Source organism: Galeopterus variegatus, unplaced genomic scaffold (genome assembly GCF_000696425.1).
Source record: "Galeopterus variegatus unplaced genomic scaffold, G_variegatus-3.0.2 Scaffold2993, whole genome shotgun sequence".
Taxonomy (NCBI): domain Eukaryota; kingdom Metazoa; phylum Chordata; class Mammalia; order Dermoptera; family Cynocephalidae; genus Galeopterus; species Galeopterus variegatus.
The window spans coordinates 57,492-68,328 of record NW_007729104.1 but is presented as its reverse complement, the minus strand read 5'-3'; the positions used below and the strand labels follow the sequence as shown (position 1 = coordinate 68,328).

Sequence of the window (10,837 nt, the reverse complement as noted above, 5' to 3'; positions counted from 1 at the left end):
ACTTTCTGTCTCTGTGGAGTGGCCTGTTCTGGACATTTCACATAAACGGAACCACTCACTGTGTGGCCTTTTGTGTCTGGCGTCTGTCACTGAGCGTGATGTGTTTAAAGTTCATCACGTTGCAGCGTGTGTCAGAGCCTCGTTCCTGTTCACGGCTGAGTGATGTTCCTTCATATGAGTGGACCGTGCTTTGTGTATTCGCTTATCAGGCGGTGGACATTTGGGTTGTTTCCACTGTTTGGCTATGACAAGTACTGCTGCTACGTAGATGTGTGTACTAGTGTTTGAGTGGACGTTCATTCTCATCTCTTTATCCCTCTGCTTTTGTTCCCTTGTCTCCGTCTTTCTCTTTCTGCGCATCTGTCTCTCTGTTTCAGTTTGTCTCTTTCTGTCTCTGTCTCTCTGGGACTGGGCTGGAGGGAGGGGTCTCACCTCCCCTCATTCCTCTCTCCCCTCCCTGCAGCACTTTATGAAGCCCTTGCAACGGTTCCTCAAACCTCAAGACATTGAGATCATCTTCATCAACATCGAGGTGAGACAACCGACCCCCAGCCCTCTTGGGCATTTGTGCAGTGGGGAGAATGTGCTGGCTCCACCTGGACCTGGTGGGTGGGGGGTGAGAATTGAGCAACACTGGGTGGGGTGATGACCCTTCCCTGCCCCAACCTCTGAGCCCCAGGCTCTGGCCCCAGCCCTCACCCCTCCCACCGAATAGGACCTGGTTCGTGTGCACACCCACTTCCTAAAGGAGATGAAGGAAGCCCTGGCCAACCCTGGAGCACCCACTCTGTACCAGATCTTCATCAAATATAAGGAGAGGTGAGACCCAGCTGGCCAGACCAGAGCCCTGAGAGTCACTGCCATGTCCGGCCTGGGAGTTTGGGAGACCTTATCCCCAGAGACCACTGAACAGGGAAGACTTTTTTTTGCAGTGTGCTCGTGGACAAGGGGCTGCCCATTTCTGGCTCAATTCCCAGCTCTGTGGCACTGGGAAGCTACTTAACCTCTCTGTGCTTCTGCTTCATCATCTGTAAATCAGTGTGGTACAGGAACGTGCCTCCTAGGGTTGTGGTGAGGGTTGAATACATTGATACGTAAAATGCTTAGCACAAGGCCTGGCACACAGTAGGTGCTCAATAAGTGTTTGTTAAATAAATAAACATTGAGTAGAGATAATATGCCAGGTGCTGTGGTATGATCCTCTTATGCATAATCTCATTTAATGCTATGATAATCCCGTGTGTGAGATGCGATTGTTATGCCCATTTTACAGATGGGGAGACTGAGGCTCAGGGTTATCCACCTGAAAAGAGCAAGGCCAGAACTGATACTCAGATCTGCCTGACCTTGGTGCCGGCCACCATTGTATGGTGACATGTCCTCTTCCTGTAGGTTCCTTGTCTATGGCCGCTATTGCAGCCAGGTAGAGTCTGCCAGCAAGCACCTGGACTGCGTGGCTGCAGCCCGGGAGGACGTGCAGATGAAACTGGAGGTGGGGGCCTGGCCACATCTGGGGGCTCTCCCACTCCTTCTCAAGCCCTGCAGGCATCAGGGAGGAGACTGGGTTGGAGATGGCTCCACTTTCTGCTACAGCCCAGCCACAGCCAAAGGTTTGGGGAGGGAGGGAGCAGTCAGTCATTTCCATGGAGGAAATGGAGCAAGGCAAAAATGCAATGTGTGGTTTGGGGAGGGAGGGAGCAGTCAGTCATTTCCATGGAGGAAATGGAGCAAGGCAAAAATGAGCCAGAGCACTGAGCCCTGACCTCAGCCAAGCCTTGATCCCCAAGCTAAGCCCTGATCCTCAGCTGAACCCCAGCCCAGATCTGTGTGTCTAGTGGAAACACAGGCAGGGCAGTGGCAATGAAAATAGGGACCCTTCAGACCTGTCCCTCTCCGCCTCTCCAGCCCCACTCAGCTGGCAGAATAATGGGCTTCTACCATTTGCCAGCCTTCCAATAGGTCTTAAGCTGCCCCTCACCCCATAGCATCCTTCCTTCTTTATTTCCTTGGGGGGAGATAGGGTGCTCCAGGCTCTAGAAAAATCCACAGAGCTCTGGGGTGGAGAGCTGCCCGAGTATTTATACACATCTGTATGCACGCCTACTGGGCACCTGCTTCCACCTGGTCTCAGTCACCCCACTGTCCTCGGGTCCCCCAGGAATGCTCTCAGCGAGCAAACAACGGAAGGTTCACCTTGCGAGATCTGCTGATGGTGCCCATGCAGCGGGTGCTCAAGTACCACCTCCTTCTCCAGGTGCCAGGCGCAAGTGGGGGGTCCCCGGGGCATGGGCTTGGCGTGTCTACTGTGTCTGTAGGGGTGGGAGTGGGGCTGGCTTTTAAGGGGTGGGGCTTTAGGACCCTCTGGGAGGGGTCATTCGGGTCATGTTTCAGGTAGGCTAGCATTGGGGTGTGCGTGTGCGTGTGTGCGCGTGGCTGGCCGGTCCTGGGATCCGAACTCATGACCTCATTGTTGGAAGGCTGTGCCCTAACCGGCCAGCTGCTAGCAGCGTTTGAGAGGCCGCCCCAGGAGGCGGGGGCAGGTGATGTCTGATTTCTCGGTTCACACAGGAGCTGGTGAAACACACGCAGGAGGCGATGGAGAAAGAGAACCTGCGGCTGGCCCTGGACGCCATGAGGGTGAGTGGGGTGCGGGGGTGACGGTCGTGCACAGGCTGTGGTCACCCTCTCTACGCCTCCTGGTGGGGGCTGACCCTCTACTCTGGGCCAGGTAAAGGATTGGCCTGGGCGTGGGGGGCCAGGCTCATCTCCGCCCCACCCGCAGGACCTGGCGCAGTGCGTGAACGAGGTCAAGCGGGACAACGAGACGCTGCGGCAGATCACCAACTTCCAGCTGTCCATTGAGAACCTGGTGAGGCCGGGAGCCGGGTGGGCCTGGGGTGTGGCCACGTGGGGAGGGTGGCTGGTTCCCTTTCTGGTGGCCCCTTGCCAGACCACCCGCCTGCTGCGTAGGACCAGTCTCTGGCGCACTATGGACGACCCAAGATTGACGGGGAGCTGAAGATCACCTCGGTGGAACGGCGCTCCAAGATGGACAGGTGGGCGGAGTCAACAGGGATCTCTGTGGGGCCTGGGCAGGGGCGGGGCCAAGCTCCTAGATAGGTGGGTGGGTGGGGCCAACATAGACCTGGGTGGAGCCTGAGTAGGGGCGGGGCCAGGTTGGTGGGTGGAGCCTGGGCAGAGGTAGGGCCAAGTTCTTAGATAGGCAGGTGGGCCGAACCTGGCCTGGGCCAGATTCCTAGACAGACTTGTGGGCCGAGTCAACAAGGATCTGGGGAGAAGCCTAGGTAGAGGGGCCAAATTCCTAGATAGGTGGGTGGGCAGGGTCAACAGGGATCTGGGGTGGGGCCTGCGCAGGGGCGGGGCCAAGTTCCTAGATAGGCAGGTGGGCTGAGCCTGGCAGGGGCCAGATTCCTAGACAGACTTGTGGGCCGAGTCAACAAGGATCTGGGGAGAAGCCTAGGTAGAGGTTGGGCCAGATTTCTAGATAGGTGGGTGAGCCCACTCAAACAAGGGGGTGGGGTCTAGATAGACAGGGAAGGCAGGGCCAGCTGGGTGTGTGGATGGAGCCTAGGCCAACACTTGGTGGGGCCCACACTGATCACGTGGGTGAGGTCAGGAGGGACCGGTGGGCGTGGCCAAGTTGACCAAGTACCAGGCGGTTAAGAGTCCTAGATGGACAGCAGGTTGGGGCCAGGAAGGTAGAGGGAACCGGGCAGAGAGGTGGTGGGGAGTGTCAGGAGGCGATAGACAGGGGCCCCTGACCCAGCGACTTCCAGGTACGCCTTCCTGCTCGACAAAGCCCTGCTCATCTGTAAGCGCCGGGGGGACTCCTACGACCTCAAGGACTTTGTGAACCTGCATAGCTTCCAGGTTCGGGATGACTCCTCCGGAGAGCGAGACAACAAGAAGGTGGGCTCTGAGGCCAGAACCGGGTGCCCCAGTGCAGGGCCGATTTGGGACTCCACTTGGCCTTTGGAATACTCGTGTGTGTGTTAATTAATCCACTCAACAGTTTTTGTGGGGTTTTTTTTTGGGGGGGGGGACTGCCCGGCATGGAGATCCGAACCCTTGACCTTGGTGTTACAACACCGTGCTCTAACCAACTGAGCTAACCGGCCAGCCCCTTCAACAACTTTTAAATTAATTAAGCACCTACTATGTCCTGGGCACTCTTCTAGGCACTAGGTTTAAAACTGAAAACAAGACAAATATGGTCTCCTCTTGTACGGTGCTTACATTTTTTTGGAAACAAGAAAAAGACGGTGATGTGTTATGCAAAGAAAATAACACGGGCAGTGACAGTGATGGTTGAGGGTGGGACGGGGCTGTCTTTCCTCCATTGGTCAGGAACTTGGAGGTGACATTTGAGCTGAGACCTCTCTCCGTCTTGGCTTTTCCTCACTTCCTTCCACTCTCTCTCCTGCTGACTCTTCCTTTCTCTTGAGCCTTTATCCTGGAAGTCCCCTTGTCCCCTGAGCTGCTGCTTCTCTGTTTCTCTAGCTGCCTCATGGAGGTGCTAATTGCTCTCTTGTAATTGCCTGTTTATGGGTCTGTCTCCCCTACCAGCCTGGAGCCCTGGGGACAATGTCCTGTTCACTGCTCTGTCCCCAGCTTATAGCACAAAGTCTGTCTCCAGCAGGCTTTCAACAAGTGCTTGTTGATTAAACAAATGAATGAATGACATGCTTTGTCTGGAGTGTGTTTCTGAAAAGGTGTGTGTGATTTTGGGGTTGTGGATGTGTATTTGGATATCCTAGGCAGCCCTTTACAGGCTAAAGGCAGAGAGACTGTGATCAGTCCAACGCTTTGCTCTTTGCAGGGAGGGCTTGGTGGGTGTGCCCTGTGGTCCCAACCTCTGCAGGGTGGGTGCCTTCATTCTGAGCTCTGCTTCCCTGCAGTGGAGCCACATGTTTCTCCTCATCGAGGACCAAGGTGCCCAGGGCTATGAGCTGTTCTTTAAGACTCGAGAACTGAAGAAGAAGTGGATGGAACAGTTTGAGATGGCCATGTGAGTCCCCTGCCCCTCCCGCTTTCTATACTCAGAGGACTTGACCTCATGGGTGCAGGGGCTGCAAGGCAGCACTGTGCTCTAGTCCCTGCTCTGCCCTGACATGCCATGGTACCACTCTGAACCTCAGTTTTCTCATCTGGAAAACGGGAGGGACAGGCTTAAGGCTGTCTGCATTTCCAGAATACCAAGTTTCTATGAAAGCTCCAGACACCAGCTAAAATCTCCTCCTCCTGCTCCTGCTTCTTTTTATATTAAGGTAAAATTCACATAAGAAATTAACCATTTCAGAGTGTACAATCCATGTCATCTAATACATTTGTAACGTTGTGTAATCATCACCTCTATCTACTTCCAAAACCTTTACATCACACCCCAAAGAGACCCCAGTGTCTATGAAGCAGTCGCACCCATTCCCAGCCCCTGGAAACTACTGATCTGCTTTCTCTTTCTACCAGTGTTCATAGCAGCACTATTCACAATAGCCAAAAACGTGGAAACAACCCAGATGTCCACCGATGGATGAACAGATAAACACAATGGCATATCCATGCCATGGAATCATATTTAGCCATGAAAAGGACTGACTTGTCGGTCCTTTCTTCCTCTCTCTTTCCCTCCAGCTCCAACATCTACCCCGAGAACGCCACTGCCAACGGGCATGACTTCCAGATGTTCTCCTTTGAGGAGACCACTTCCTGCAAGGCGTGCCAGATGCTGCTGAGGTTGGTGTCTAGGCAGGTGGGCCTGGGTCCTGGGCTCAGTCAGTTCTTCCTCTCTGGAGGGGCCCCTCCAGTAATTGGCCCCCTAAATTGGGAGAAGGGAGGTCCTACTTGGGTCTTCAGCTTCTGCGTCACTGTCCCTGCTGTAAAGAGAACTTAAGGGGGCTTTTCACATTGTTGGCAGATTGCTTAGTTGTGCCAGTCAGGACCCCTGACTCTTCTTTATCTCCCCCCTGCATCCCAGAGGCACCTTCTATCAGGGCTACCGCTGTCACCGGTGCCGGGCACCTGCACACAAGGAGTGTCTGGGGAGGGTCCCTCCATGTGGCCGACATGGGCAAGGTACTAGTGGCAGGAGGATGGGAGGTGCACCTGGTTTACGCTGGGAGAATTCCCATTCTAACTATCTCCTTTTCCCTCCCATAGATTTAGCAGGAACTATGAAGAAGGTACGAGCCCCTGCCCCCATGCTCCTTTCTGTGCATGGAAAATCACGGGGGTAATGAGGGGAGGACCCAGGATGCCCCAGCAGTGGGCACCGTCTTTTGTTGGGTGAGGACAGTGAAGGGGCTGAGGAACCTCCAGGCTGGGCATCGGCAGCCATGCTTGCTTTCTTGGTCTCTCCTTCTAGGACAAAGCACATCGAAGGGCTCAGGACAAAAAGAGGAATGATCTGGGTGAGTCAGCAGGGGGCGCGGTGTGGGGTCAGGAGGAAAACTGGTCTCTGTCCCAGTGATGCTGACCTAGGGACAGATCTGCATCATCATATCGACCAACATCCACCTAATGTCCTGCTTGTAACACCATGATCCATGTATTCCAGTCCCAGAAACCTGAAAGGAATTTAAAAATAACTGTGGTCATTGCACACTGTATAAATGCACCCAGATATCACATTGTCTTCCATAAATATATACAGTTATCGTGGGTGAAAAATAAATTAGAAAGAAAAAAATAACGAACTCAAATTCCTTCCTTGCTTTGTTCCAACACTGTGGACAGAATGCATGAAGCATAGTAATATATGTTAAGATCTTTCTCTTCTGTCCATCTTTCCTACTCATTCCTCTTTTCTCCCCCCTTCTGTAGTCTGAGCCAGCGACGTACACCTCAGATAGCTCTGTTCATCCCCTCGCCTGTTGATTCCATATCACAAAATCCCACAAGTTAGGATTTCAGCTAGGTTTTCTCCTTGCTGGGGGAAAGCGGAAGAGAAAGCTTGGTCAAGCCGGAATTCTTTTAAGCCCGATGGTGAGGGAAAAGGCTGGAGTCATTCACATGTTACTGAGTTCTGTGGGATTGCAGTAGTGATGGGTGACTTCTACTCACCATCTACTATAGGTATTGTCTGGGACAGATGACGACTGAAACTGTAGTGCTACCTGCCTTCCCAAAGTTCCCAGGCTGGTAGGGGAGACAGATTTTGCTTTAAGTCATTTTGGTTGTGGTGGGAGAAGTGCAGGGTACTTCGGAACATTAAATTGGGGGAACTGAGAAATCTGAGTATTCAGGGAAGACTTCTTGGAGGAGGAGACATTAAAGTGGAGACTTGAGAGATGAACCGGGTCTGAGGAAGAGGACAGGAGTGTTCCAGGCAGAGGGAACAGCATGTGCGAAGGCTAGGAGGCAGGAGCGCAAAGTGTTGTTAAAGAACTGAGGACAGTTTATGTGGGAAAAATAAAGTCATTGCTCAGTCAAACAGTCAGTGTAAAGACTCAGATTTTACGTGTATTCTATCTTGTACATATTGTATATAAAACATACAATAATGTTAATATTACATGTTTATCATACACAATATATACATACATACATATACATGTATACACACATATATAACACTATATATAACAGAATATACATATAATCTGTCTTTTATATATTATATATAATAAATAATATAGAGAGTATAAAATACATGGTATATTTTAATGTTATATTATTGTATATTATAATTATTAAGTATTATAGTTATAATTTATTATATAATAATAAATACAATATAATATATATTTGTGTATTATCAGCTTTATTTGTAGTAATCACACACTAGAAACAGCCCAAATGTCCTCAATGCAATATGAAATATGTAGAGAAATAAAATGAAAAGATAACACAAATCTTTCCAAGAATTTTTTGAAGTACCCTCATATGTGTGTGTGTTATTCCTTAATTACCAATAATCAATCTGTTTTATTAGCAATAGTCAATACTAGAAACAATCAAAATGTCCTCAGTACCACGGTAGGACACACACACGCACACACTTTTTATTGAGATAGAAAATACAAACTGTAAGGTGTGTAAAGTGAATAAATCTTAAGCATACAGCTCAATGAATTTTTATACATGTAACCAACAATCAAATCAAGGTATAGAACATTCCTTCCCTCCAGAACTGTAGTGTTCAATATAAGTTAAAATTAATTAAAATTAATAATGTTAAAAACCCTTTCACTCAGTCACACTAGCCACATTTCAAGTGCTCGACAGCCACCAGTAGCTAGTGGGCATCTGGCTTCTTTTATTCAACATAATGTTGGTGAGATTCACTGATGTGGTTGCTTGTAGCAGGAGCTTGTTTCTTTTTATTGCTGTATAGTATTCCATTGTGTGAGTATCTCACAATATGTTTACCCATTCTATTGAGGAAACTTGGTTTGCTGCCAGTTTTTGGCTATTGCAAATAAAGCCGCTGTGAGCATTTTTGCCCATGACTTTCAGTGGACGTATGTTTTCATTTCTCTTGGGTATATACTGGAGTGAAATTGCTGGGTCACAGGGTAGACGAATGTTTAGCTTTAATACATACTGCCAAACAGTTTTCCAAAGTAGATCCACACCAGCAATCCAGCAATGTATAAAAGTTCCAGTTGCTCCAAATCCGCACTGCCACTTGGTATTTCCAGTGGCCATTCTGGTGGGTGGTGAGACTCAGGTTTGAAAATCTACTTGACCACTGACCACCGTGTACCACCACCTCCCTGTCCTCCAGGTCTGCCCAAGATGGAGGTGTTTCAGGAATACTATGGGCTTCCTCCACCCCCTGGAGCCTTTGGACCTTTTCTACGACTCAACATCGGAGACATCGTGGAGCTCACTAAGGCTGAGGCTGAACAGAACTGGTGGGAGGTACAGGCTGAGGCCATGGAATGATGGGTTGGGACTCAGTGTGGTGTCATGGGTGCAGGTGACTTTGGGGAGTGGGGTCACAGTTCCACTGGGCTCTGGAGGTGGTGCCTGGAGAGGAGTGATGTAGAACAGGGATTTCTGGCCTTGGCTCGGCTCTTCTGAGCTGTTTCTTCCCAGGAAGTTGATATTGGTTGGCATCTTTCTGGGCCATCCAAAGAGAGATGACAAGCAGAGTGGCCATTGAGCAGAGAGCTGGACACACATACATGGATGCCTGTAACCTCCCTGTCCATGTTTTTGTCTCCTGGGTTTTTAGGGCAGGAATACGGCTACCAATGAAGTTGGCTGGTTTCCCTGTAACAGGGTGAAGCCCTATGTCCACGTGAGTGCCTCAAGTTTGGATGGAGCGAGGGCTAGGGGTCCAGGGAGGGTCCTGGGAGGGTGGACAGACTTGAGAGGACACCCCTGCGGATGGGGAGGGGGATGCCCATCATGGCGGGTCATTCCCCAACTCAAGGCTCTGTCTACTCCGCCCCAGAGTGGGGGCACCGTGAGAACGAGGACCGATCCATTCCTTCTTGATTCTTTTTGTGTGAAGGTCCTCGCCTCCATCCAGGGGTGCGGTGGGGGAAGGAGCAGGAGTCCAGGAGGTGGACCTGTTCCTGGCTTCCTTCAGAGACTCTGAATTGAGTCCTGTGAAGACACCATGCCCAGCCCTTCCTCCTACCCCAGCTCCCAATGCACAGACCCATCCACCGGCTCTACCGTACTTCAACTATTCTCTGCTCAACTGATTCCTCACTCTACGATGAGCTCAGCTCTTTCCCAGTCTCCCCAAACCCCAGACACCCCCTTCCTCCCTCATTCACAGCAGATGACCCCAGTGACCACCTCCCAGCCCAAACAGGAGCCCACAGAGGGGACCTCTCTCCAGTGTTAGTTGCAACCTTAACTTGCTGTCATTTCCGACTTCTACCAAAGTCGTGAGAACCATGCAAAGAGCCCCCACGTATGCTTTACCCAGGCTCACTAGTGTTAACATTTCATCCCATTTGCTGTCTCTCTCTGCACACATACTGTTTATTTTTTTGGAGACACTTAAAAGTAAGTTTGCAGATCTATTTCCCCTTTATACCTAAATACCTCCTAAGAACAAGAACCTTCTCGCACATAACCATAGTAGGATTTAACAAAACATGAAATTCAACATTGACATTACACTATTATTTGATCTATTTGGATGGAAATGTTGCTGATTTTCTCAAAAATGTCGATTAGAGATTTTTTTTTTCTTTTGATCCCACATTTTCTCCACTGTCGAGTTACATTATTAGTTTCCAACTCTGTCTTTCCTCCCAAATGTATTAGCTGGTATTCTACTGCAAGGAAGAGCTGTCCCTTCTTCCCTATCTGTTTCAATCTATCTGTCTGTCTGTCTATCTGTCCACACATCCATTTATCTGTCTATCCATCCACCCATCCATCCACCGTCTATCTATGTCTTTGCATATCTGTCCCATCCATCCATTTATTGTCTATCATCCATTTATCTGTTTATCTAAATTCTATCCACGATTCCATCTATAATTTTCTTTATCCATCTACCCACTTATCCTCTGTCATTCTTCTATCTAATCTATTATCTTTCTATCTATCCATTGATCATCCTCGTCATCACATATCAGGAATAGCTTGTGGATTCTTATTTTAAAATTGTCTTAGCTCTGGCCGGCAGGAGCACCTTCAGGCCAGTTCTTCTGTCATCCTGACAGGCCCCCATCATTCATGGAACACTTGCTTATTTTCTGGCCCAGTAGCAGATTTATTTTGTACGTTCCCTGCTCCAGTCTTGGAATCAACTCTTTCTTCAAGGAGCTCTGGTCCAAGACCTGGCATCTCTCCAGTTACTGCCTCCAAATGTAGCTGCCTTCTTTTTTTTTTTTTTTTTTTCTTT

The 10,837-nt window shown here is 49.7% G+C and overlaps 1 protein-coding gene across 1 annotated transcript in view; it reads left to right on the top strand.

Moving 5' to 3' along the window:
- VAV1 (vav 1 guanine nucleotide exchange factor) overlaps nt 1-10,837 on the top strand; it is a gene marked incomplete at its 3' end in the record, with an annotated part of 64,225 nt that overhangs the window by 42,591 nt on the left and 10,797 nt on the right. The window contains exons 3-17 of the mRNA XM_008583681.1: nt 464-532; nt 716-819; nt 1,393-1,492; nt 2,159-2,254; nt 2,569-2,637; nt 2,783-2,869; nt 2,971-3,056; nt 3,798-3,930; nt 4,920-5,029; nt 5,653-5,754; nt 5,996-6,093; nt 6,178-6,200; nt 6,383-6,428; nt 8,747-8,883; nt 9,200-9,265. Of these exons, the coding sequence (XP_008581903.1) occupies nt 464-532; nt 716-819; nt 1,393-1,492; nt 2,159-2,254; nt 2,569-2,637; nt 2,783-2,869; nt 2,971-3,056; nt 3,798-3,930; nt 4,920-5,029; nt 5,653-5,754; nt 5,996-6,093; nt 6,178-6,200; nt 6,383-6,428; nt 8,747-8,883; nt 9,200-9,265 (1,326 nt within the window). The remainder of the gene's footprint in view (nt 1-463; nt 533-715; nt 820-1,392; nt 1,493-2,158; nt 2,255-2,568; nt 2,638-2,782; nt 2,870-2,970; nt 3,057-3,797; nt 3,931-4,919; nt 5,030-5,652; nt 5,755-5,995; nt 6,094-6,177; nt 6,201-6,382; nt 6,429-8,746; nt 8,884-9,199; nt 9,266-10,837) is intronic.